Source organism: Polypterus senegalus, chromosome 13 (genome assembly GCF_016835505.1).
Source record: "Polypterus senegalus isolate Bchr_013 chromosome 13, ASM1683550v1, whole genome shotgun sequence".
Lineage (NCBI taxonomy): Eukaryota > Metazoa > Chordata > Cladistia > Polypteriformes > Polypteridae > Polypterus > Polypterus senegalus.
This window is the reverse complement of record NC_053166.1, coordinates 24,611,324-24,638,130: the sequence shown is the minus strand read 5'-3', so window position 1 is coordinate 24,638,130 and position 26,807 is coordinate 24,611,324. Positions and strand designations below refer to the sequence as shown.

At 36.4% G+C, this 26,807-nt stretch overlaps 1 protein-coding gene across 1 annotated transcript in view; it reads left to right on the top strand.

Annotated features, from left to right (window-relative positions):
* The window catches only part of LOC120543415 (protein diaphanous homolog 1-like), a 239,491-nt gene that overhangs the window by 174,101 nt on the left and 38,583 nt on the right, over positions 1-26,807 (top strand). The window contains 6 exon segments of the mRNA XM_039776517.1: positions 18,349-18,447; positions 21,109-21,203; positions 22,720-22,821; positions 23,815-24,054; positions 25,680-25,809; positions 26,010-26,134. Of these exon segments, the coding sequence (XP_039632451.1) occupies positions 18,349-18,447; positions 21,109-21,203; positions 22,720-22,821; positions 23,815-24,054; positions 25,680-25,809; positions 26,010-26,134 (791 nt within the window).

The following is a 26,807-nucleotide window of genomic DNA, read 5'->3' as shown; positions in this document are numbered from 1 at the left end:
AAAAATGAGTGATTTGTGAACTATACTTACCTTATACTATATTGAAAACACTAGAGCAACACATTATTTGATGTTTTACCTGGTGAATTTGTTTTTTAAAAATATACACTCAAGTCAAATTTGGTAACTACCAGAGGCTCCGAATGGGTTTGGTAAGTTAAGTGTTTGTTATTGTGTGACATCAGCATTTCTTTTAATTACGCATATTAAACATTTAGGCACCAGGGTCCTCATGCATAACGCCATGCGTAGAATTCACACTAAAACATGAAGTAAGGACAAAAGAGGACGTTTGCGTACGCACAAAAAAGTCCAGATGCATAAATCTTGTGTGTTCGCCAACTTCCACTTTATTACGCTCCATAAGAAAGTGTGAAAAGTAACGCACGTGCATGCACCATCTGCCACTCCCCAAACTCCTCCCAGAATTACGTCTCTTTGAATATGCTAATCAATATAAATAGCCCTTAAGCTCAACGTTCTGTGAAAAGGCAATGGCAAAAGCACAGGGGGAAATAGAAGAATTTCAGCGAATGCCAAATGGAGGCAAGGAAAAACATACTATTTGTTGGTTTAAACAGTGATATAAACAACAAAAGGAAATTGATTGAGTGACATAGAGTGTCGGAGAAACTCGAAAGCTCGTTCACAAAGTCGCACAGTGCCCGAAATAAAAAAGAAGTTGTCAGATATCAAAGTCGCTGTGAGAAGGCGAGTCGTAACCCACCGTCTGAGTGTCATATTACAGCTTATTAGGGTACAGAGAAAAAAATAGGCACACAGTGGGGAAAAAAGCACAAAATGTCAACTTTAATCTCTAAATTTCCACTTTAACCCCCAATTCTTGTCCTTACTTTTCTTTCTCCAAATACCCAGTCGCCACACAATCAGCTCTGTAATAGACGTTAAGCCATCTGTAAGTTTAGAATGCCAGTTCTTCAAAACTTTTAAGGAACATTGAAATATCTTCGTAGTACATGTTTAATTATTCTGTCCTTCCAGTGTCATGCCAGCCCCAGCAAGAATACAGCGTGAAACAGGAACAATCCATGAACGAAGCACCAGCTCCTCGCTAGTGCAGCGACACCGTGTTCTCACGTTTAATTATTAACAATATAGATTATTTAAATTAAGTTAAAGTTTTATCTATATAATATAATAAACATATTTCGATGCATTTCATTTTAAAAATGATATTGTCATCATGTAAATATGCGCTCTATAAAGTGGTTCAGGTTGTGCAATATTATAACTGTACTGCAAGTTTACAGTGAGGTGATTGTACTAATAAGTACAAATCGTTCTACAAGGAGCACTTGATGGACTGATTGATTGTGTTTATAGTTCTTGGGATGAAACTGTTTCTGAACCGCGTGGTCCGTATAGGAAACGCTGTGAAGCGTTTGCCGTGTGAGAGCAGTTCAAATAGGCAGCATGTGCTTGATGCTCTATACCGATAATTCTCTTTACGATCAGCTGCTGCAGAGCTGTGATTCCACACTCAGATACAGTGATATAAATACTCAGAGTGGTGCAGTGAGAGTAATACGGAAAAAGATGATCTGCTGTGGCAACCCCTAACGGGAGAAGCTGAAAGAAGAAGAAGAAGGTGCAGTGAGAGTAACAACGCTAAAGCTGCTATGGTATTTGGAATAGTTTGACCATTCTGTGGACCATTATATTGTTACAGTTTAATTACAATCAGATGCATTAAACTAATAAACAGTATGCAGTTAATTTCAGTGTATTTATAAAGCCGCGTCAGGGATGTGGATCTAAAAAAGAAAGGAAAACCTCACTGGAACAGTACCACTGCTTTGACGCTCGGTGCCGCCAGTTTGCAAAACTGAGCAGAGAATATGCATACGCCAGGGTTTTAGCTAGAGTGAAAATGTGCATTGCTTTGCACCAAGTTTAGATTTTATACATCGCGATTTGAGCGTGGAAACGGGCTTACGCAACATTTATGTGCGTATGCACCGTTTGTACATGAGGCCCCTGGTGATTATGTTTAGCAAGCAGAATTTTTCCCATTCAACCTTTATGCAGGTGTTCAGCTGCACAATTGTATAGGGCTGTGTATTGGCAAGAATTTTGTGATATGATACGTATCATAATACAGGGGTTACAATTCAATATATTGTGATTCTCTAAGCAAGGTGATATATTGCAATTTTTTTAAATCTCATTTTAGGAAAACTATCATAGCTTAAAGAACACACCGCTATGTGAATAAAATCTGAGTAACAAAAAAAGTTAACTTTTTTAAGCAATCAAAACAGTGGGATTTGCAACTGCATTTATCACAGTCTTTATAACTTCAGACATCATAGCAATACCTTTTGTGAAATCTGAGGAAAGGAATTAACATGTCATTATATCACTAAAAAAATCACTGTACATTTTGATCCTGCTTTAAAGATTCACTATATGCCACACTATGTTTCAAGTAGTTTATAAAAAAAATGCAGAACAGCATAACACTATAATCTGAACAAAGGAATTAACATTCATTTACAGTATATTGGTAAAGAATAAAAGTGCTTGCAGAACTCTTTAGGTAAATAAATTGAGAAAGTCAAAAAAAATCAGTGTTACCTAGAAATTCAGACAGTATATATTTTAAATTCTGCTTTAAAGGTTTACATTCTATTTTATGTAGGCCATTTTTTAATTTTTAAACTGAAGTGGTTAATAAAAGAAAATGCATTGTCCCTGTAACATCCAACATCATAACACTATATTTTCTGCAATCTGAAAAAAGGAACTACATCTGCCTATATCAATGAAAATTAAAAGTACTTACAGGATTCCTAAAGAAAATATTAAACAAATGTAAGAAAATACGTATATATTGATAATGAACATTTTCAGATCTTAAACTTGGATTGCAATTGTTATTACAGTTTGTGTGTATGTCGGAGTTTATTTTTTAATGTGAAGGTTTTTGTGGAGGAAGATGAGCTAGTCAACATGCCCAGCTTTCAGAACACTTCTCTGCGGCAACAGTGCCTCCTGTGGTGGAGCTGAGAGATTCCAGTACCTTCATTTTTACCTTCTCGTATAACTTAGGCACAGCGATGCCAGTGTTGTGTTGTCGTGGGGTATGGTGTAATGAGGCTCCATTGTATTCATCATATTTAGGAAGGCTTCATTCTCTGCAACACTCAGAGGGCACATATCTTTGCAAATAAACAGAGTATTGACCGAGTTATTTTGTTTGCACGAGTTGAGGTCTGTACTAACTTCAGTATGTGAACTTGTTCCATAGTGAGTTGAGAGGGGCCCACTTTTTTAATGCTTGCCATTTGCTGCTCCTTTATCTGTACATCAGAATGGTGTCTTGCTAAGTGTGCTCTCAGATTCGTTTTGTTCCCCGAATACTGTATTTGATTTTGACATGGAACAATTTGCAGACAGCATGGCTCTTGTCAATCTCCTTAGTGCCTTCTTCATTGTGAAAGCCAAAATGAGCCCACACTTCCTCTCTAAAAAACACCGCAGGAGCTGCTCTAACTCCTCTGGACTCGGCCATCGGTTGTCATGTTACTAGTCATCTCGATTTGTCACTGTACGATCCACGTTATCTGCCAGAACTGCACACCCGAGTATTGAAAGCCTACATACATCAACCCTTACACTATTTCATGTCTCAATTTATGTTGTTACTTTAGCTGCTATCTTGCGATTGGGGGTTTAACCACAATGCAAAATTAACTGTGTGCCTTGAATCTTTGAATGTAAACTAGTAATTAAAAATCATACTATGTTTTTTGAGACTCGATGCAGAAAACATATTGCAATACTCAAGTGTATCAATATTTTTTTACACCACTACTGAATTGTATAGAGCCTTTGTTTCTGTATTTTGGGCTTCATAATGCACCACATAGTTGAATACAGGTCAGGACTATAGTTAGGCCAATCCTACTGCCCACGCTCTCTGCTTATTCAGCCATACACTTGTAACTGTGCAGAATGTGCTTTGGCGTTATCCTGCTGGAAAATGCAGGGACATCCCTGGAAAAGATGGCATCTGAATGGCAGCATACTGTACTTTGCTGCAGAGTTTGTACATATTCTTCTGCATTAATGGTGCCCTCTCAAATATGCAAGTTACCAGTTCCATGGGCACTGATACACACCATATTATGGCAGGCCTTAGCTTTTGAACCTGATGTTGATAATAGCTTTAATTGTCCTTTTCTTTTGCAACCCAAAGACTACAATGGCTGTTACTTCCATAAACTGTTGAAATGTTGACTTGTCAAACCACAAAACACAATTTCCATCACAGATGAGACAGAGCCCAGAGAAGTCAGCAGGGTTCTCGACTGTGTTTGTGTATGGCTTCTGCTTTGCATAGCAAAGCCTCAGCTTGCATCTGTGGGTGCAGCAGTGAATATCATTGGTTGACAAAGGTTTGCCAAAGTATTCCTGAGCCCATATCATGATTTCCATTTTAAAAGCATGGTGGTTTTTAAGACAGTGTTTTCTGAGGGAACATAGATGGCACACATTTAGAAGTGGTTTTCAGCCTTGCCCTGTATGCACTAAGATTTTGCTGGATTCCTTCATTTTAGTTATATTGTGTACTGTAAATGGTGAAATGCCCAAAATCGTACTGATTTGACTTTGGGGAATGTTGGTTTACAAAGTGCTGTATTATTCTCTGATGCCTCTGTTGACCAATTGGCGGGCCCTTACCCATCCTACCTCTTGAAGGACTTGGCCTTTTTTCAAGGATCCTTTTATACTAGAACACAATTGCCTCACCTGTTCAGCTTCTCCCATCATTGATAGTCCTAAACTACACTATCTCAACTTTTATAGAGCTTGTTACAGGCATCAGTTTTAGAATAAATATAACATTATCAAAAAATAATGCAGATGATAAGGTAAAACATGAATTACCTTGTCTTTATACTGTTTTTATTTGAATACCACTCAACGTAAACTTATATATAACTCCTTTTTGGTTTTATTACCATTTTCCATGATGTCATACCTTTTTTGAAATTGGGGCTGTACTTGGAAAGTATATTATAAAGTATTTTTTGATATAGGCAGTGTTGGGGAAATTTATTCAAAAAAGTAAGTTACATACAAAAACAACTAAATATGTTATATACAGTGCCCCCCGTAGTGTTTGGGACAAAGACACATTTTTCCTTCCTGTGATGCAGTTGTCCCAAGCATTAATTATGCAAATAGTCCTAAATTAAAATCTGCAATGTGCAATTTAATCAAGTCTGGTTTGATTTTGTAATTTTAAACTGTGAAGCAGAGGAGTAGATCAAGGAAAAATTAATCTTTATTCCAAACATGATGAAGGGCACTGTAGTTACTAATTTTAAAATGTGTTACAGTATGCTAATTTTGTGCTTTTTCTTCTTTTGTATTAAAAACTAGACAATTTCCAGACCAACATTTATTATTAAATCCATTGTCCATATATGAACATTGATGAAAATGACCAGAATCCCAACAGAATTTGATAATTTTCTTGTGTTTCAAAAAGGTGTTCAGTCCCTGTGTGTTGTGAAGCAAATAACATCCATCCCCAGCCTGCGCCCCCAATGATTTGAAGCTGTACCACCAGATCACACTGTTTCAGTATATCTATAGTAAATAGCTGAATGGAAACTAACCTGACACTTTGTTACTGGACTGCATGCAGCACACTTTTTTCTGCTTCTGTGAGCCCATTCAAACAACCAGCATACCATCCACCATGTTTGCTTCTTGCCTTACACCCAATGCTGCTACCTGTGACCCTAAACTGAAAGGATTAGATTGACACCTTACAACATTTATGATACAATTGATTACATTTTTTTTTTTCTTTTTTTTTTCCAATTGGAGCACAGGCAGATGAAGTGACTTGCTTGTGATCACACAGTGCCAATAGTGGGATTTGAACCCACAACCTCAGGATTTGAAATCCAAAGCTTTAAACACTACACCACATTGCATACCTAAGTTTACCCCTCAGCACATGCAGAATTAATATACATACCTATAACTTTTGTTTAGTTCCTGTCACTAAATTGCATAATGTGCATGTGCTTAACCTCTTCTTCACTAGCTGCTACCAGACATCTTGGGAATGGACCCTAGTAGGCAACGTCTTTATGAAAAGAAAAAAAAAAAATGCTTCTGTGAAACAATGCGGTGGTCTGGAATAAGTTTCCATATTAAAGGAGTAGTAAGAACTTAAGCAAAATGACACCTTTTATTGACTAACTAGACAGATTACAATATGCAAGCTTTTGAGTCAACTCAGGCCCCTTCTTCAGGTAAAATGTAGGTCTGAGTTGCCTCAAAGGCTTACATATTGTGTAATAAAGTATCTATCTATCTATCTATCTATCTATCCATCTCCATCCATCCATCCATCCAATGAAAGGTCTCATTTTGTACAATGCCCTAGTACTATATATTAAAGGAGTTACACGTGTGTGTTTTTTTTTTTTCTTTTTTTCTTCAAGCAACACAAGTATTTTTGCTTCAATTAACTTAATATTGTGTTAGGTTACTCATTACTTTTGGAGTTTATCTAACTACATAGTGCACATTAATTACTTTTGACATGTTACCCCCAATACTGGATACGGGTTAATCTCCTTATCCTTCTCAAGCCCTTTGCCACCTGCAATATATCCAGGCATTCACAATAAAGAGTGAGAGAGCCTATTCTGGCAGAATCATGCACTACAGGGAAAAAATAAATCACTAATTAGCTTAACATATACATCATTGGAATGTGATAAAATCCGAACTTGGAGATAACTTGCAAACCACACATACAGTGACTGGGCCGAGATTTGAAATAGTCTTTGGCAATCATTACAGTACTGTCATAAAAAAAAATTCACATAAGTGGTGCCGTTGCCTTCTGGTAAAGATGTTGGACAGTAAACCACAATTTCACATGTTTCTGCATCCGTGAACTTTGTGATGTTTATCAAGTTATTTAATCAGCCCATGCTACATTTTAAAAACATGGAAATAGTTTTTTTTTTCCACACTTGTGAGTTACAAGTCACTTTGGAGATATGTTTCTCATGAATAAATATGTATAAATAATTTATCTTGGCTTTATACTTTTTGTTTGAATTTTTTGCAATGCAGTTTTCTACCAGTAGAGGAGTGCAGTTGAGCTGTGTTTTCAGGAGACACTGCCCTTAATTGTTAAGAAATACATGACTAAGGAATAAGAACACATTTGAGAACTTGTATCATATTTTATAATGTGTGTAGTAAATTAGCCTTTCAAAAGAAAGGTTTTCAAACTACACATTATTATACTCTTACATCATGTCAAGAAAATATTGTTATTAAAACCTAATAAAAAAAGGATTTTTTGTTATGTTCATTTTTTATTATTTAGTTTGATGTTTTTAAAATATTATTATATTGGGCTGCCTACTGTCATACTTAAAATATTTGCAATAGGAAAGCAGTAGCCAAATCAAAGGCATTGATTCACAGTGGTGTCCTTTAGTGACTTGAGTGTTTAATAGTAAGGGCCAAGATTCACTGGTACATAAACCTTATTTTACTATAAACTTATACATATTCTAACAGTTCAGTTGCTGTAAATATCCTTAAATAATTTTGCTTCCCATGTGTAGTACAAGGGCAAGGAACTTAAAACTTTACAATTGTTACCATTTTGACTTTCCACAGTATACAAAGCAGCATACAACCTGAAATGCTCATATAAGTCTAGTGATTGAATAGTTGCATTGTAATTTGAGGCAGGCATAGAATTTAATTTTGCTTAATTGCTTTACATTTCCATAGTAAAGGCTGCTGTTACAAGTGTTAAGCTAGACAGATCAGGCAAGTCCTGAGTAAATGTGCGCATCATTTACTGTGGAATTCAGAAATGCTTCCAGGCCAGACATAATCTTAAAGCATGGGATACGTTCAGACAAATACTATGGTCGAAACCACCTGCTACTATTCACATCACAGAGACGTGCTTTCTGAGTACATTTTTTAAATGTTGTACATGATATGTATGAGTATGCTCACTTGTGGACTGTCATCCAATGCAGGTTTCAGCCATGTCTTGTGAAATATGTGTTGTGACTCCCTGTCTTCTGTTGTTAGAAGATATTTTGAAATGTTACAAGTCATGAATTAAACCCCAGATGATCTCCCCACACCTATCACTCCCTCTGAAACCACCATTTCCTGTAGGCATATCCATAAAAAGTTGGTGTTTCTGACTCATTATCCAAGTCACATCTGAGTGCAGTTGGCCATTTTCACCATTGTTTAGGTGACGCTGAAATCAACCAGGTAGCGTAAAGTCCCTTTTTGTTTTGCCATGAAGGGCAAAATGATTTAACGCTATCCTTTTCGGCATCACAATTGCCCTGTCTTTTCCCTATAGACTCCCTACCTTTATACTTGCATTCCAATCAAATTCTTTCATGGGATCTGATATCTAAACCCCTCATTCCATAGTATCTGAACGTACAATCCAAGTTGGTCTTTCTAGTTATTTATAAGGTTAATTGTGCATCATTTAGGTAAGATTAATCTGTCCAGATCTTCAGTTGGTCTAGGTCATCCTCATGTTTTACCCTAGGAGTGCCAACCAAAGTGGGAATTAATAGAAGGTGTCTTGTCCCCAGCACTTTATTTTAAGTAGTGCTAAGTTAAATAATTTACAGTTTACCCATAAAGCAATAAAATCATGTATGAAGTAAGTTAATAACATAGGCACTGGGTGAAATATAACATTCTTAATAAAGTTTGGGTTTTCTGCTATCCTTGTACCTATAAAAAGTACATACACATATATAAAACAGCATATTAAAATGTGTAAACTTCCAAGCAAATGAATACTTTAAAATGTAAGTGTATCTGTGAAGGAAAAAAAATCATTTTCAGAGTATATTTCACTAGTAATTCTGTGTTTTGCTTCTCAAGCATATGTGGTTCAGGTCCAAAAAATGGCAGAAAAGAAGGGCCAATTCTGCTATGAATCAGTGATGTTATTAACTGCTTATTTTAACTTGCACAGTGCATCATTTTAATGTTGTTACCTTTTTTGATATAGTTTAAAGTACTATGTACTTTCTTAAGGAAAGGCTGGATGGTCTTACTCATAATGCCAGTCAGTCCAAATGTTCCGTTTTTGTGTCCACAGTTTCCACCACAAGTGTTGCCTCAAACTATTTGTAGATGACCTTAACCATTTTAAGGATGTAACTTTTATTATTTTATGTGAGTTTTGTTGCATTATACTCAGTTGCTGGTAATCTCTACTCTCCTGTGTGTTTAATGATCTGACTGTTCAGTCATGTCACTGTCTGAGGCCTGCTTCATAAATATGAATAGCATAAAATAAATACACAGTAGCGTACTTGCATTATTATTATTTTTTTTTTATTTATTCGGCCCCCGTATGCTTTTCTTCCGTATTTATTTGGTGTTTTTTTTTTGTTTTTTTTTTTTTGCCACAAGCGTTGTTGTTAATGTTTCTGTTAAGTTAGATTTAAAGCCTTCGAGTTATAGGCTTGGCTATTTGGCTGTTATACCAAAAGAGGGCGCCATTAGTCCATGTTTTGGTTTTATGAGGCTCACATTGCAATTCAATGTAGAGCTTTATTGGCACAAGAATGTTAGCAAAACACGCAAGGAGCCATTATCATTAGTTAACAAAAAAATTATAAAAATAAGAAGGCTGTTTACTCACAAAATCCTTTCTTTATGTGTAGGAGAATCATGGGATTCTTTTTTTTTTTTTCTTTCCTGACAGTTTTGTTTATTATTAATGTGCTGGCTTTAAATTTATTTGTGTATTTCAACTTCTTGCTTTCTTTTCTTTTTTTCTCACTTCATTTTTGTGTACACTTAATGCAGTTTTATTGAATATATTTTTTTAATAAAGAAAAGTTGATCTTTTGGAAAAAGCTGAAGTGTATTTACTTGCAAGCTTTAGATTTAATTGTATCTTTTTATGTCTGTGTTTTTTTGCTTTGTTTTTGTGTAAAGTTGTGTTAGTTTTGATTAATATACTGTATTTTGTTAATACAGAGTTTCAAGCTATATCTGAATTTGACATTGTATTTCTTTGTGTTTTGGGTGTTCAGTTTGCAAATAGATTATTTTAATACAGAAGACAGAATGTGCAGCTTTGGCAGAACCTGAACTCTGTTTCCTTTTTAGGTGAAAACATTTGGAAACATTTGCTTTCATTTGTTTTTCAAACGTTGACCTTTAAGTATTATGTTTCAGCAATCTGGATAATATCCCGGGAATTCCAGATGCTGAAATCTGAATGTTTAAAACAAATGGATCACATTTCTCGCTTCAAGTAATAAAAGCCATCTGTTGCTGTCTTCATTTTCAACCAGTTTTTTGGAGGCCAGTATGTTCTGAATTCCCAGATATACATTTACTTACAAGTCTTACCAGATTGGCATTATTTTTTAAATTTATGGCGAATGTACATTGGGGTTATTATTTCACATTTGCCATTACAGCTGACTGTTATCCAAAGTGATTTACAGATCACTTCTGCACAGTACAGCTTTCCTTTTATTTTTATTTTCTGTTTTCTATACTTTTATATACCAACAGTGTGCATGATGCTGTATGTCTTTAAGCAAATTAAATAAATTTAGGTAATTTTCATTTAGAAACACACAGGATTCTGAATGTGAAAATACTCAGAGGAGCATACTTACTAATAATGTACCAAATGAAAAGCAAGAAAGTAACATAAACTTCATAAGTCTATTTGCACAATGACATATATTCAAGAGTCTGACAATGTAATATACAGTATATACATGAGTAAAAGTGAAACATATTCCACTCCACACGTCCTGTAGGTCCATTACTCCTCATGAATATTTCAGGTTATTAAATTAGTTCAGTGTGATTTGTCAGAAACTCTGCAAATTTTATTTAGTGTTTTCATTGCGGTTTTTCTATTTTTTTGATTATTTTTTTATCCAAAAGCTTGCTTTTTAATGATTTATTTTATTTGAGTTGTAGTAACCACAAACAGACACCAGGTGAGCGCAGTTGAGCAGCTCGGAGGCCACTCCCCCGGCTCTGCCCACCTTTCCTGTTTTCTTTCCTAATCTTTTCTTTCCTGGCACTCCCCGATATGAAATCCCCCATTACCCCTCCCAATGCCGCCATCTGGCTCCGCCGCCGCACCGGACGGACATTTTCTGACTCACAGCTGCTTCTTTGGCTTCCATTTTCTCCGCACAATGGAGGAAAAACAAAGGCAGTGAATTCTGCGTCATGGAAGCTCTGCAGCTGCTTCCTTCGCATTTATCTCGCAGCTATAAACGTGTTTTACAAAAGATATGAGATAGAAACGAAAGTTACAGAAAGAAAAAAAAAACACATAGAATTAACCCAGTCTGTAAAAAAATAAATCTGTAAAGTTCCTGTAAAGCATAGGAAGTGTCTGCGCGGGACTGGATTTACATGAGAAAAATGAATACATGCTTTACTGATTTTTTATTAATCCGCAGTTGATAGCATGGATACATGTGATGTAAACACGGGAAAGGGCTTGCGTGTTTTTTTTTTGTTAAAGGCAATGTATAAAATAGCAATAACTGAAAATGTCGCTGCGCAGTTGTAGTGATTTTAAATAGCCACCAGGCCGCGCAGTTGAACCGGAAATGGACTTGCTGGAATTAGGCCATATGTACAGACAATGCGCCCAGTCATCCTTTTAGCCTATATTTTAAAAATAGCTGCCAGCGTAACCCCCTCCTCCCTCCCTGTGTGTGTGTGTGTGTGTGTGTGTGTGAGAGAGAGAAAAAAAACAGGACGTGTGTCAGCTCCTTGTGACATGAAGGATGGAGCCGCAGTGAAAGAGATGTGGGGGTCGGGGTTGCTAGCATTAGTCAGCACTGGAGAAACCCCCGGAGAGAATAAAAAATCCAGTCAGAAAACAACAGGCACAATATATTAACTGCTCCTTTTCACCCCCAACTTAATTGGCAGCATGTGTGAGCTGACGACCACGAACAGATGGGCTGCGTGTGGGGAATTAAAACACTCGCGAAGGTGGCAAGCGCATCCTCTTGTCTTTGTGCATATAAAGCGCCTTGGGAGGGTCGTGCTGGATAAACCTTGTTGTTCATTGCTCGAGTATAGCTCATGCATACTAATTAAATGGTCGGTTGTGTACGGGATTGTAAAAAGGCGCTAGACGAAGGCATGAGTATTTAACAGCCCATGGTCGGAATGTGCATCACGTTAGCGTGACCAGATGTCCCGATTTTACCTGGACAGTTCCAATTTCAGGTTTTGCGTTCCGATATATAACTAAAAAATGTCAATGCGCCGGGTTTAAACAAGCTGCCCATCTAGTAAAGTTTGTGACTCAAACATCCTTCAACACAGACTACGTTAAACTATATTTGTGTCGAGGCATAAAATTCATAAGGGTGGGGGCGAATGGCAAACGGTAAAACATTGTGTGTGTGTCACCGCCGTACACCCACATATTTACATTATACCCACGTAAATTTCATTCATTATATATTAAAACTTTAAAATTAGTATCGTTAACGGAACTTTTCATAATATGACCAAAAAAAATTCATTTGTTGTCATTTGTCGGCTTCTTATACTTCTGGTAAATATTTTCGTTTTTCATACACGTTAGAAAGACGTTGTATGATGTAATATTCAGGTTTTCTAGGATTTAATTAACGGTTTTGAATGACATGCATATTTGGGTAAACTGCTGATGCACAATTGGCACCGACTGTGTGTTTATTCACTCCACGATGTGCTGGCGTCCAGTCCGGGGATTGTTCTTGCCATACCCCTGATACATGATGAATGCTCCAGCATCTCCGCATTCCTGCCCTGGATAAGTGGGTTTAGAAAATGGATAACTCGATGGAAAGTTTTGAGTATTTATTTTATTTAATTCATTAAAGAGATTTTGTCAGTGAATACGTGTGACGATTGCTTGAGGTTTGCGCAGAACGCCACACAGTCGCGGGCACAGGGACACGCCCGCGCTTTGCGCTTATTTCAATAGCTGAGGATCTGTTTTGCCGAAAGGTGTGGCTATATGACAAGTAAAATAGGAAAATACTGAATACAAAACACATAACTAGACGTGACTTGCCGCAAGTTACATTTTACGCAGTAAACTAATCCGTAATGCCTGTTGTACATTATAGGGGGGTACATTAAATTATTGTGTGCGCTGATTATTAATATTTATACATTAGCTGTGGCCTTTAAAACTTTAGAGGGGTAAAAAAAAAAACATTTATTTTATTAGAGATGAGCTCCACCTATGGTGACCAGATGCCGATTTCAGGCTTTAGCACTGGAATACGAAAATAAACCTCGTATCATTATGGGGCAGAGATATTGGGGACGCATAACACAAGAAGAATAAAGCACCCTTGCATTGTAACATTTTCCGTGTTCCGTCGTCAGTGGAGTTTAAAAGTCGTCCATAAGTTCCGTCGGATATCAAACACTGGAGGAATGTTTCATGATTCATGACGGTGTTCCGGAGACGTCCCGGGGGATGGATACGCCCTTGAACCGTACACGCCGGCTCCGTTGTCTTGCCATTATGAACGGACCTGTCCTGTTTATGGCCCCTATTTTGACGTTCTTACAGAACAGATGTTTGCAAGGTTACGGCGGCCCTGAACACACGTATCGCCCATTCCGGTCGGGTTCTGTGCGTTGATTAATCGCAACCCTATCGCAGGGAAAATGCTGAAAGGAATAGCGCTCGTGCACGAGTCTGGAGCGCGCTCACGCTACAATACATAGGCGGGCGCGGTGCCAGCCTTGTACACGGGGCGGGTTAACCTCAAGCCCCAAAGTTCACATTAAACGTAGCCTTAACCACTGAGATGTAGCCTTTACTACTGAAGTAAAACATAATCAAGCGTGTAGCCGAATGTTTGTCTCCCGGACACGAGATTCATTGGGCTGGTGCGCACGAGGTGAAGCGGTCACGTGATCGCCATATGTCTGCAGTGCTCATTGTTGTTGCCACTTAAGTCATTAGAGCAAGCTGCACTTTTTATTTTTCACCCTTTTTTTTCCAGCAGACCTTCTCCTTTACTTTATGACACTGAAACAAACAGGCTTTGAATCCACCAGGGGCACGTGTTGCCCCTCACCAGCTGCTCATTTGACCCGGCTGACAGCCATCTGGAGCTCATGTTCACATTCAGTCACAGAACAAAAGACAGTGAACTGAACCCAAGCTCTGCATCTGTATGCTAAGCAGTACTGGCATGTGCTGCCAGCTTTGTGGGTTTACACCCCCAGCAACACAGCTGCCCAGGTGGCCATTTTTACCCCTTAGAAAGGCTCTTATTCCTCACTTACGCCCATGTCCTTTCATCCTGACTTTCACTAACATTAAACTATTACTCAGCTTTCTTATATTGATTTACAGTCAGAAGCTGCCGACTGATTAATGCACACACCCAATTGGTATTGTTTCTGAACTGCAATAGAAGCACAGCCAGTCATTAGTCTGTTTACTGGAAGTGGCTTTTTTGAAGGTTATATTTATTTTAAGAAAGGCTGTGTTGATATATTAATATATTTCCTATTTTCTTTTTTAAGTAAGTTTACCAAGAGTTGGAATTAGCATTTCACACCTTGTCTTACTGTGAAATATGCCTTCTCTTCCGGCAAGTTAATTTAGACAAATTTAACCCTGTTTTGTTACATATTATTTTATATTTGCCAGTTCACTGTCTACTGCACAGCTAATGCTATGGTTTTCTGCTGGAGTAACACCAAGTCAGGGGATTTTAGATACTTGAGTTATCTGATTAAGAAGGCCAACTTGTATTACAGAACTTACCCTGGGTTCACTAGAGACAGTGGCAGAAAATAAACTAATAGAAAAATAAATGTCCATCCTAACTGGTGCTGTTCATTATCTTCATGACTCTCTGTCCTCGAGCACCATTAGGAACAACAAGTTAAGTCCACCATTGTGTGCCAAAAGGCACTACTGGGTCTTCACTTTACCTTATGTAATGCCTTCTTCATCGTGCCTGTTTTCACTCTAGCAAGTTATCAGAGATACATTGACCTAAGGAAAATGTTTCTTTTTATAATAATTTTTATAGTACTGTATTGTGTGTGTATGTAGTTCTGGGTTTTGCACTTGTATTCATTTGCACTTTTACTCTTGTACATATGGTTGGACAGTGCAAATAGTTTAAATTGGAAATTTTAGGTTCAAAAAGACTCTGGTTTGTCAGAAGAGTTGACAAGAAGGACACTGATGTCTGTCTGTAGCCCTCAGTGAAGCATGGTGGCGGCTCTATCATGGTCTGTAGATTTCCTTTTATGTTTATGATGCTGAACCTTCAGCTCACTGAGAGATTACATCTTAGGAATTTTCTAAAACTAAGACATATTTATACTTTCTTTAATTATTACACTATAGCCACCGTGTTTAAGTTTTGGTGTAAAGTTCTTTCTTTTGAATGCCATGTTTTCTTCAAAGGTTGCATTGTTGTCTCCTCTGTCCATAGAACATTCTTCCAAAAGGCTTAAAGATCGTACACATGCTAAATAATAGGAGTTTGTGCATTTCTACTCTTCATAAAAGCAGTTTTGCCAATTGTCTTTCTGATTTTGAAGTTATTTTTTTTATGAACAGTGACATATACTGAGGCAAAAGAAGATCAAAGTTCTTTGGATTTTATTTATTTATTTAAATTTTTTTGGGGGAGGTGTGGGGTGACATTTCCCTGCACTCTTAAGTAAATTTAGTAGGTCAGAACTCCAGGGGATATTCACCACTGTTAAATCATTATTGCTGTCACTATGGCTCAATGGAGTTCCCAAAGCCTTACAAATGGTTTTGTAGCCCTTTATAGACTGATAGATATCAACAACCTTTCTTCTAATTTCTTCAGGGTTTTCCTTTGATTGTGACATTATATATTTACCAGCTCTTTATGATGGCAGTGTCAAAATAAGTGAAGATTATGTAGAGCAAGCCTGGCAGTAGTAAAATTTGGTTATGTTCAAATATCTGACTGTTAACCCTTATTTAGTTTGATTTAAGTAGGGAGCAGTTATTTTTTCACTAAGTGTTTGTTGACATCAGGTGACAAATTAACTATAACACATGTTATATGTTCACCCAGATACTTTTTATCTAGTATTAAAATTTGGCTGAATTCTTTAAAACATTCAATGTCAATGATAGAAACACAGGAAAACAGGAAGTTTTTGATAATTACTTATGGATTATTACTATACATATCTCCTCAGTCATAGCACACACAAACACCAGCTCTCTAATATGAGTTTTGCTCTATCGTGTATTGATTTCTTTATGGTAAAAATCTCTATATACACACTATTAGAACTTCTGTCTTTTGAAGTACGGTTTTAGCAATGAAGACACTAGTTATGTAAAACTGAAAACAGTGAGCCTTGTATCCAATTTTACAGCACTGTGTAAGGATAAAAATAACTGTCAAGACTATATATATGGTAAAATGGAAAAAACTGTCTATAAGGAAAAACTTAATATATAGCAATAGGCTGAAGATGGAACTGATATAATACTCATAGAGGCAATGAGGTACCCACCAATACCACACTCCTGGTTCAAATTCTGTGGGTCACGCCCAATTCAAATTGCCGTTAGCATGCTGAGGACATGTTGTGCAGTATTTATAACGTACTAAATTGTTCCACAAAGGGAACCTAGCTCTCATTGCCATTTGGCAGATGTGTGCTACTTTGTTGTGAGGTGTTTAGGCCTAAAGACACATTACCTTCCCTTTACAACAGGTGGGATGTGTATTTTGCTGAACTGCATTTGGAGAATAATAGCACTACAGCTTTAAGAATTTGGTGTTCTTTTATGTAAGGTCGGCCATCATTCCAAATACTTGTCTTTTATTCATCTAATGACTACTGCACAGATCACCTGATTTCCATGCCTATTTTATTGTTTAACTTGATTGTGTCATATAATTGCAGCAATGTTTGTGATTGTCTTTGCTGAAAACATGGAGGCAATTTTGAACACCCCAAATTATTTTCTAAAATTGTGACAGATGTCCTGCATTGGTGTTTTTCCCAGTGTACTCTTGAATAAGATCACTAAAACAATTACCAAAACAGCACATCCCTGTTGACTGTAGGGTGCACTTACATTAGTCCTGAATAGAAGTCATCATTGTAAGAATCACGTCAAGTGTGAGATAGCATTCCAGTCACATTCTTTATTTATTAGTTTAACTTTTGTATTTTTTCATTCCTGTAGTTTGATTTTATATCAGAGATTTTCTTCTTCTCTAGTCCCATTGCTTCCTTCTTTTGTTTCTCCTTTTTCCTTTGACTTTCTCTTTTCCACCATTTTATGTATACATATATTTAAACCTCAATTTTATTTTCTTAGAAAAATGTGCTCAGTGCCCTGTAGAAGATGGCCTCTGTGCCCTTGAGACGTGTTAGCCATGTTCTGAATTGCATGAAAATTTTAAGTCTTTTGACTTTTAACCAAAGATTTCTTTACAGCCAGGGAAAAAAAAACAGTCTGTGGATCTGAGTATTTTATTTGACATGCCGAATGTGTTTAAGACACCATATGCCCTACATTTATAACTTTTTTTTTTTCCCCATTTACAGACAATTTTTTATATGTAAACTTCCCTCATGATTTAAATTTTTAAAATGTATTTTATTAAACATCTTATAGTCATCAATGTTTATACTGTTGTTTCTTAAATATACACATTAATATACCCAGTTCTTTAGAATAATTTAAGTGGTGTTGTATTGGTCTGTTTCATTAGTTGTCTAATTTATTCTTTTCTTTGTTTAATTTATATACTCAATTAGCTTTTTATTTCTTACTATGTTTATTTCAAATCTCTTTTTTCAGCTGTTAATTTTTGTTATTCTTATGTCTGTTTATATATGTACATGTCTTATTCCTATTTTCTTGACATATTACTGTCTTGCTAATTTCACATACATGTATTTTTCTTTGAAATACTTTTATTTTGATAAACCTGTACTGTCTATTTTTTGCTTGTAATTTAACCCTTACTTGTAACTGTATTATTGTTTTTTTCTAAATATCTTGATAACAGTTTTAACTAACCAGAAGTTTATACTTTGTTCATTTCATATATAATTTGTAATTATCTGCCACTTATCTTAGTGACTTGTTTTATTAAAGTATAGACTGGATTACTTTATTCTTGAAATCAAGTTGTCTTACGGAGTAAAAATACATTTTCTGTTTCATTTCTTGATACCCAGAAATCATGCAAGTATTTATACTCATAAAAATACTTACATTTACAGCCAAGAAGGACCAGGATGTTCCCGATGACAAGAAAACAACTCAGAAGAAAAAAGTGAAAGAGCTGAAAGTGCTCGATTCAAAGAGTGCACAGAACCTCTGTAAGTCTGAGTCATTGTTTTGGTACTGTGCTTATATACTCGAGTGAGTGAGTGCCTGTACCTATGCATCAGTGTTAACTTTTTCTATATGACTTGGTGTCTGTTTTGTTTAAAAATAATTTGGAACAGAGTTTCTTGAAGTGTGTGTAAGTGAATGTGTACTGTACATGATAAGAGCATGTGATCGTGGACGCTAGGTGATACTATTGCTCACCTTTTCCCCAACAGACAAACACACTGGACACAGGTTAAAAGTAATAAGAATATTTTTTTACTTTCTTGTCAATAATGCCCCAAAGCACCTCCACCACAACACAGGCAATAACTATAATAATAATACAATAATTATGACAATTCTCTCATTCCAGCAGCTCCGTCACACTCCCACCCAACTCCGGCTCTCCTGCTGGGTTTCCACTAGTCCTCTATATAGTCCTTGACTTGGAAGTGCTTCTGTCCTTACATGAATGTGATTCACCAGCACTTCCCTTTCAAATGGAGATTTGTATTTTCCTCAGCCCAGAAGTACTTCTGTCCTTCTGTCCCCATGACTTGGGAGCACTTCCGAGCTATATGAGAAGCAGAAGTCCCCTTTTCTCCCTTTAGCATCCCCTGGCAGCACCCACAGTACCCTGCTTGGCTTTGAAGCCGAACTACATCTCCCATAGTGTCCTATGGGAATCTGGGGCACCGCTAAGCTGCAGGGAAGTCGCCATTTAGCGTCCTGGGGGTTTCGGCCGAGTTGAGCTGCCGGCCTTTCATCACAAGCAATTATAATCAGTGCTTCAGCATGAACTTTAGTTTGCCATGAAATGAGCAGCCAGCATTTATTTAACAATTATATAAATAAAAGACTGATCAGACTCCAAAGTCTGTTACTATCCAGAAGGATACCACAAGTCTAAAATGCACACCTATTTAAGTAAAACTTCTTCCCAGTTGGTCAGAATCATCTTTTTTTTTAATTCAGTAAGCTTGACAAGAATATGCATTTAGAGATTATATAGGTTTAAAGGGGATTATGATATTGTGAGTATGATTAATTTAGTGGGTAGTTGGTGGCACATTACTCTGTATTTTCAGACGCAGTTGGCGGCACACTGCCCTAAAGCTGATTGCCTAATGTGGCATACCCTGCAGCTCCATCTAGTCTGTGACTCGCTCTGATCTTTAGTCATAGGGATGGACTCTGTGTGCATGACACCAATAGATGCTCATCCAGAAATGCAATGAATTGAATATAATTATTATGATAAAGGAACAGATGTTTTGAACCTCACTAACAGAAGAATTGCTTGTCTTTTTGATGTCTCGTTTTTTTTTACATATTAAACAGAATGGAAAAAAAAAGTCAGCAGCTGAACTCACTGTACCTGTTAACCCTCTTTGTACAGGACTGGTTCCGTCAGGCAGCAAGTTTTTGGCTGTGACAGAAAGGGTCAAGCGCGTCTATGCTAGAATGTCAGCAAAGTAGACATGGACAGATATTTCAAGTCTTTTAAAATGACATGGTTCAGTGACAAGATCAACAACTGTGGTTGGCAAATTTGACATGCCCCACAACTAGAAATCATATAATGTGACATTGGTTTTTAGTTTCTCATTATTATTGCGTACAATATGACGGCGTCAAGCTCCATTTGTTAGGATTTCAGAGATAACAGCATTGGTTGCAAGGTGGGAATCAAGCCTCGCAGTCCATCACAGGGCCTTCTTGCATACCCACTTGCATATGGAGCTAATTTTGCAATGCTCACTTTATATACACATTTTTACATAGTATTTAATGACCCTTTTTACAAAGAAAAATTAATGATATACAAAAATACAGTGGAACCTCTCACCATGTACAAATCGGGTTACGATCAAAAAGTTCGCCAAACTTTTACATCTGTTCACGACCTCACACTCGGGTGGCAAACAAGCCAGTTTCTCTTCTGGTTCATAAGCGCTGATGATTTCCACACGTGTTCAGTCTCTTCCTGTACAGTACATTGTTCTCAGTCAAACGAGCATCGCGCAGAGGGACTTTACCTCAAAACTGTAATGTCTTCTCCACCCAGCTTCCTGCTCACATCACTGTTCCTTCCACTTTTTGGTGCAAAGCCTGCCTAGTCGCAACATAAATATCACCCATTATTCATTCACTGTATGTAATAATGTTGCCATTGTGTTACTTTTCCACTTGGAAAGCTGCATGCATATTATTATTCTTTAAATTAAAGTCTCATTTTGTTTGATCACAAAATCATTTTGATTCCATCAAAAATTTAGTAACTATCATTGTCATTTAATTATTTAGCCCTCCTGACTGTTTTAACAACAGTTATTTGTAAATAGACCTTGAATAAACCTCAGACAAGTAGTATTTTCTGTTGGTGAACCTAACTATAGTTACACTCATTTCAGCTTTTCAGAAAAAATTATATATATTCATCTCCTCTGTTCTTTTCTGTTTATGAAGTAGCATAGTACATCTCTAATATAAATATTAACTGGAACAATTTTTTTGATAGCAGGGTTTTGTGTGGGGTTTTATTGTCTTTTACTATGTACCCAAATTTTCATTTTGTAATTTTTATAACATTTTACATATATTGACAGAGCATAATAGAATGTAATCATTGCAAATTTGTACTTGTCTTTTTGCTTGTTATTTAGCTATTTTCCTGGGGTCTTTCCGATTACCTTACAAAGAAATAAAGAATGTTATCCTTGAAGTAAATGAAAGTGTTCTCACAGAGTCAATGCTACAGGTATTTTTTCTATTTATATTTTTAAATTAACTTCTGTAATGTCAGTCCTTATAGTATATAACATTACCTTTCTCAGGTTTTGGATAGATGGTAGTAAATCATTTAGAACTTTACTTTCTAGCTTATGTTATTTTTTTTTTTGGATTTACTTCAGATTTGTTATGGTATATTTTGGAATATTACATAATTATAATGAAAAGACTCTAAATGGCATAGTTTGGGATTTAATCTGAAATACAGGGTATGCATTTTTGGTGCCGCAGTGTTTTTTCTTTTCAGTTTTTTATTCTGCCATTTATCATTTGAACTAATGTTTAGGCTTTAGGGGTAGCTATTATAGCCTCATGTTAATTGTATGTCGTCACTGTGAGAAAATGTGATAGTTGATGCTGTTCTGTGCATTGGTTTGTCATCTGTCTATATATATTTTAAACAGTAGTATAATGTTATATTTGCACTTATGATAGCTATAATGACCAGATATACTCTGCATGGCCATAATATGTCAGTTTACTGAATGCATTCTTGTTTGTTAGGAGCTGGAGCCTGACCTTGCATTATTATGTACAAGGCTGGTGCCTGCCCTAATCATAGAGCCAGTCAATTAGGAATATTCATGCACCCAACAATGTGCCAGACCAATCTAGTCTATCCAGTTAGCCTAACATGTACATCTTTGATATGTGAATTTAAAAGTGGAGATCCTGCAGAAAAAAAAAAAAAAATCATGCAGATACAAGGAGAATGTGTAAACTGAACGTAGAAAGGTACCCAATCCATGATTTTGATAGTCAATGTGTGGTGCAGCAATGCTAACAACTGTACTATATTTCCACCCTGTACGTCATTACACTTGTCTTTAGTTTAATATGTGTTGTGGGTGCATCCTGTTTATAGAGGTAACATCTGGCTTGCTTGTGCCATTAGTTTACTTGAATTAAATTATTTAATTGAGAAATTTCTTTTGAACCTTAAAGTTCACCACATTCAAGTCTAGTAAATTCAAAAAGGTGCCCTCTTGATGGCAATGATCATCTGACTCTTTGACTAATTAGTGTCATTTTTTTTCTCTCATTTTTTCCCTCCCATATCCTTAAACATGGCTGTATAGCCAACTGCATTATTAAATTTGGTGATTACACCACCATTTTATTATGTGAAGTGTAAAGTAATAAACAGAAATGTAAAATTTTATATTTGTAAAGGGCAAAAGTCAGATGCTTAATATTATGATGGATTTTATATTGCTAAAAACACACTGCAAACAGTGCACCTCATTGTATGTATATTTATGGAGTCTTAATTCTGGAGTGGTGCTACTTTAAGTTATTTAATGCACTTATTAGTGCACATACGGAATATTGGTCTTTTGTGCAGATTAGAGTGCAAAGTAGACATTCATGAGTGAATTAATGTTCAAAAGAATTGTAGTTATTTGTGAGACCACTGCGACAAGGGGAGTTGCTTTCAATGCTAAAAGTTTTTTATTTTTATTTGTTTGTCTGTATGTATGTAGAATTTGGTAAAGCAGCTTCCCGAAGATTCTCAGTTGAGTGTTTTGGGTGAATTAAAAGATGAATATGATGACTTGGCTGAACCTGAGCAGTTTGGAGTTGTGGTAAGTTCAGCCTCTATTACAAGATACTGTAATTAGCCTAATGTAATATTAATTAAACTGATATTGTTATTCCCAGCATTCTGTCATTTATATTAAACACAATAGTTAATATATCATGCACAACATTTCAGTGATGAAGGTTATGAATTGTCCATATGATCTAAAGAATATAACCTCATTTGAAATATTAGGTGCTTATGTTAAGACTTAGTTTTTTCTTAAAGAAGCAGGGTTTTGCTTCCTTGTCAAGCTTCTTGTTCTGTGCAGACTGTCTCTAGGCTTCTTGTATGTCAGACATGACACTCACTAAAGCATTAATAAATACAAGGCATAGTTTCATTGGCTTTTTGACCTAGTTTAAATTGTAAATTGTTCATAAATGACAGAAGTCTTTTTTAATACCTTATCCAAAAATTTCTGCAACAAACACAAGATGGAAGACCTTTATAGAAAAGCTACACTGTTGCCATGGTTTGTGTTTTCCCCAGGCTATAATTAATTGTTTTTCTGTTTCTGAGGGTGTTATTTAGTTCTTTAAACTTACTGATTGAGTAAATACAACTATCCATCCATCCAGCTATGTCCTAACTACAGGGTCACGGGGGTCTGCTGGAGCCAATCCCAGCCAACACAGGGCGTAAGACAGGAACAAAAAACGGGCAGGGCACACGCACACACACACATGCACACACACACACACACACTAGGGACAATTTAGAATTGCCAATGCACCTAACCTGCATGGCTTTGGACTGTGGGAGGAAAGCAGAAGAAACTCACGCAGACACGGGGAGAACATGCAAACTCCACGCAGGGAGGACCCGGTAAGCGAACCTGGGTCTCCTAACTGCGAGGCAGCAGCACTACCCACTGCACCACCATGCCGCCCTAAATACAACTGTATAAACCTTTTTATTATAAGCAAATATAGGTTTCATTCTGCAGCTATTCATTCCCTTATTTTTGTATATTCTGTTTAATTCTTGTTTACAGATCAGCACTGTTTCTAAACTGCGTCCACGTCTGAACTCCATCCTCTTCAAGTTGCAGTTTGATGAGCAAGTGAATAACGTGAAGCCAGACATTGTTTCTGTGACAGCTGCATGTGAAGAACTCCGCAACAGCAACAACTTCTCCAAATTATTAGAACTAATCCTGCTGGTTGGAAACTACATGAACTCTGGATCGAGAAATGGTGCTGCCTTTGGCTTCAGTATCAGCTACCTCTGCAAAGTGAGCTATCTCTTCAGTGGGGGCATCCTTCTCATTACATTCATTAGTTCATATATACTGTTACTTTTATAGTAGTAGTTTTAGTAGTGTTGTGTGTACAAAGTAAAGTGAAACACTAGGTTGCCTATCCAACATGCATAAAACACATCGCCACTCTCCATCACCACAATAAACAAGAATTTAGTATACATAGCTTCATTTTAATTAGTAGAAAACACAAATTCACTTATTTACTGTACTCCTTACTCATGCTTCCGTGCTCCCATTACCTGAAACTCCAGTAACTTTTAATTGTTAAAAAGAGACATTTTCCTTAATACCACAGACACTAAATACATGAAGAGACACCAAAATGTGTTAGGTTTGCTGTTGCAGATAATTTTTGTTCTCATTTTGTCATTGTTTTACATTAATTACCTTAATTATGCTTATATAAAATGTCACGTTTATATTTCAATGAAGTATTCATGGCAAGGAAAAATAAACCTACATTAGTAGCATGTGTAAATTGTTTGTGGTTCCATTATGCGCATGGTACATTTGTGTGATTAAAGGCAATTTTTATTGTAATATGCTAGAAAATATAAATAATACTGTAGTTAGCTTCAAGCCATGATGATATCTAGAATTCTACAAAATAAAAATTGTTGTAGATTGGTTGTGTTATTAAAGTAGGAGACATCCAGGAGGAGAGCAGAATGACAGAAACTCTAAGCTGCACCCAGATTCTTTGAAAAGACAATGTGCTATGAATGTTAGCTTATTTTTTCTGAGCTTGATGATTTTTTTCTTTTGGACCTATTATTTCATTATTTGGGTTTTGAACAATGCGAAAATTATTTCAGTTATTATTTTTTTTTTTAATTTAATTTAGCTTTGAGACTTATTTTATCTTTTTTTTTTTTTAATTTGCTGGAACAGCATTTTGTTTTTTATTGAGCACTATCTGTCTATTGCCATGACGTGACATGTCTTGGGGGGGAAGCCCCAGAAGTGATGTAGTTGGTGCAAGACTTTTTAGCCAACATTCTAACATTACATTCGATTAATCAAAATGATCTGCTTTCAGTTTCTGTGCATGTGCAAAACTATTGCTAAATGCACAGTTAACACAATTTCATGGCATAAAACTTCATCTTGTCACAACAGAGTTACATCTTTCATTTTTTTTATCATTATCAAATCTGGAGTATTATCTAACATTTTCTTACAGTACAACAACATAATAAAGTAGGAGAAAATGTCAGAACACTGACATTAATAGAAAGCCTTTGTTCGACTTTATGGATAAATTTAACAAAGATGATTAGAAGCTGTGTCATCTGCTTACCAAGAAAAACACAATGAGCCATAAACAAACACCACAGGCAGTGAAGGCCTTTCTTAGCCAATGTGAAATGTTTTACTTATTTATCCTCATTGGTATCAAACAGAGGATGTTAAAGAACAATTAAGTATTTTGATTTTATATGTTCCAAAGTCCCAGAGAACATATGAATCAGAATAGCAGCAATGAAATAATCAGGGTCTTTTTATACTTAATGTGTAATTTGAATACCTTATATATTTATTATGAAATATTTTGATTGTATCAGAGTTAATATTGTATTCCCATCTTTTTCCAGCTAAGAGATACAAAGTCCTCTGACCAGAAGATGACTCTTCTGCACTTTTTGGCTGAGATTTGTATGGAGCAGTACCCGGAAGTGATGCACTTCATTGATGAAATGATCCATGTAGAAAAAGCCAGCCGAGGTATGATTAATATTTTAAATGCATTTCAAAGTGTCCCTGTGTTCTTTTTAATTTGTTTTTTGGTTGTACTAATATTAATGCGTAAAAGTAGCTTGGTGTTAGCATTTGTATGTACAGAAGAGCTAAAATATATGAAACTCAAATGTTTTCCTAAGCTGCTGTTAATTTTTTTTCCTTTTTTTTCTTTTGTCTTTTACAAGTTTCTGCTGAAACACTGCAGAAGAACCTTGAGCAGATGTCTAAACAAATTACAGGGCTAGAGAAGGAACTTGAAGCATTCCCCCCTCCATCTGACGACAAAGACAAATTTGTGGAGAAAATGACAATATCCTTTTAGTGTTTTTATATTCAGACTTAACTCCATGAATACAAACTAACTGGTCTGTTCTGGCTTTGAATTGGAAATGACAGGGAGAGGCAGTGTGCAGCTTGTGACTAAGATACTGGGCTTTAACTGAAAAGGTAACTACAGTTATGGCCGAAATTATCGCCACCCCTGGAATTTTCCCAGAAAATGCACCATTTCTCCCAGAAAATTGTTGCAATTACAAATGTTTTGGTATACACATGTTTATTTCCTTTATGTGCATTGGAACAACACAAAAAACAGAGGAAAAAAAGCCAAATCTGACATCATGTCACATAAAACTCTAAAAATGGGCCGGACAAAATTATTGGCACCGTTTCAAAATTGTGGGTAAATCATTTTATTTCAAGCATATGATGTTTGTTTGAACTCAACTGTGGCAAGAAACAGGTGCTGGCAATATAGCAATCACACCTGAAGCCAGTTAAAATGGAGAAAAGTTGACTCAACCTTTCTGCTGTGTGTCTGAGTGTGCCACACTAAGCATGGAGAACAGAAAGAAGAGCAGAGATTTGTCTGAGGACTTGAGAACAAAAATTGTGAAAAAATATCAACAATCTCAAGGCTACAAGTCCATCTCCAGAGATCTTCATGTTCCTCTGTCCACTGTACGCAACATAATCAAGAAGTT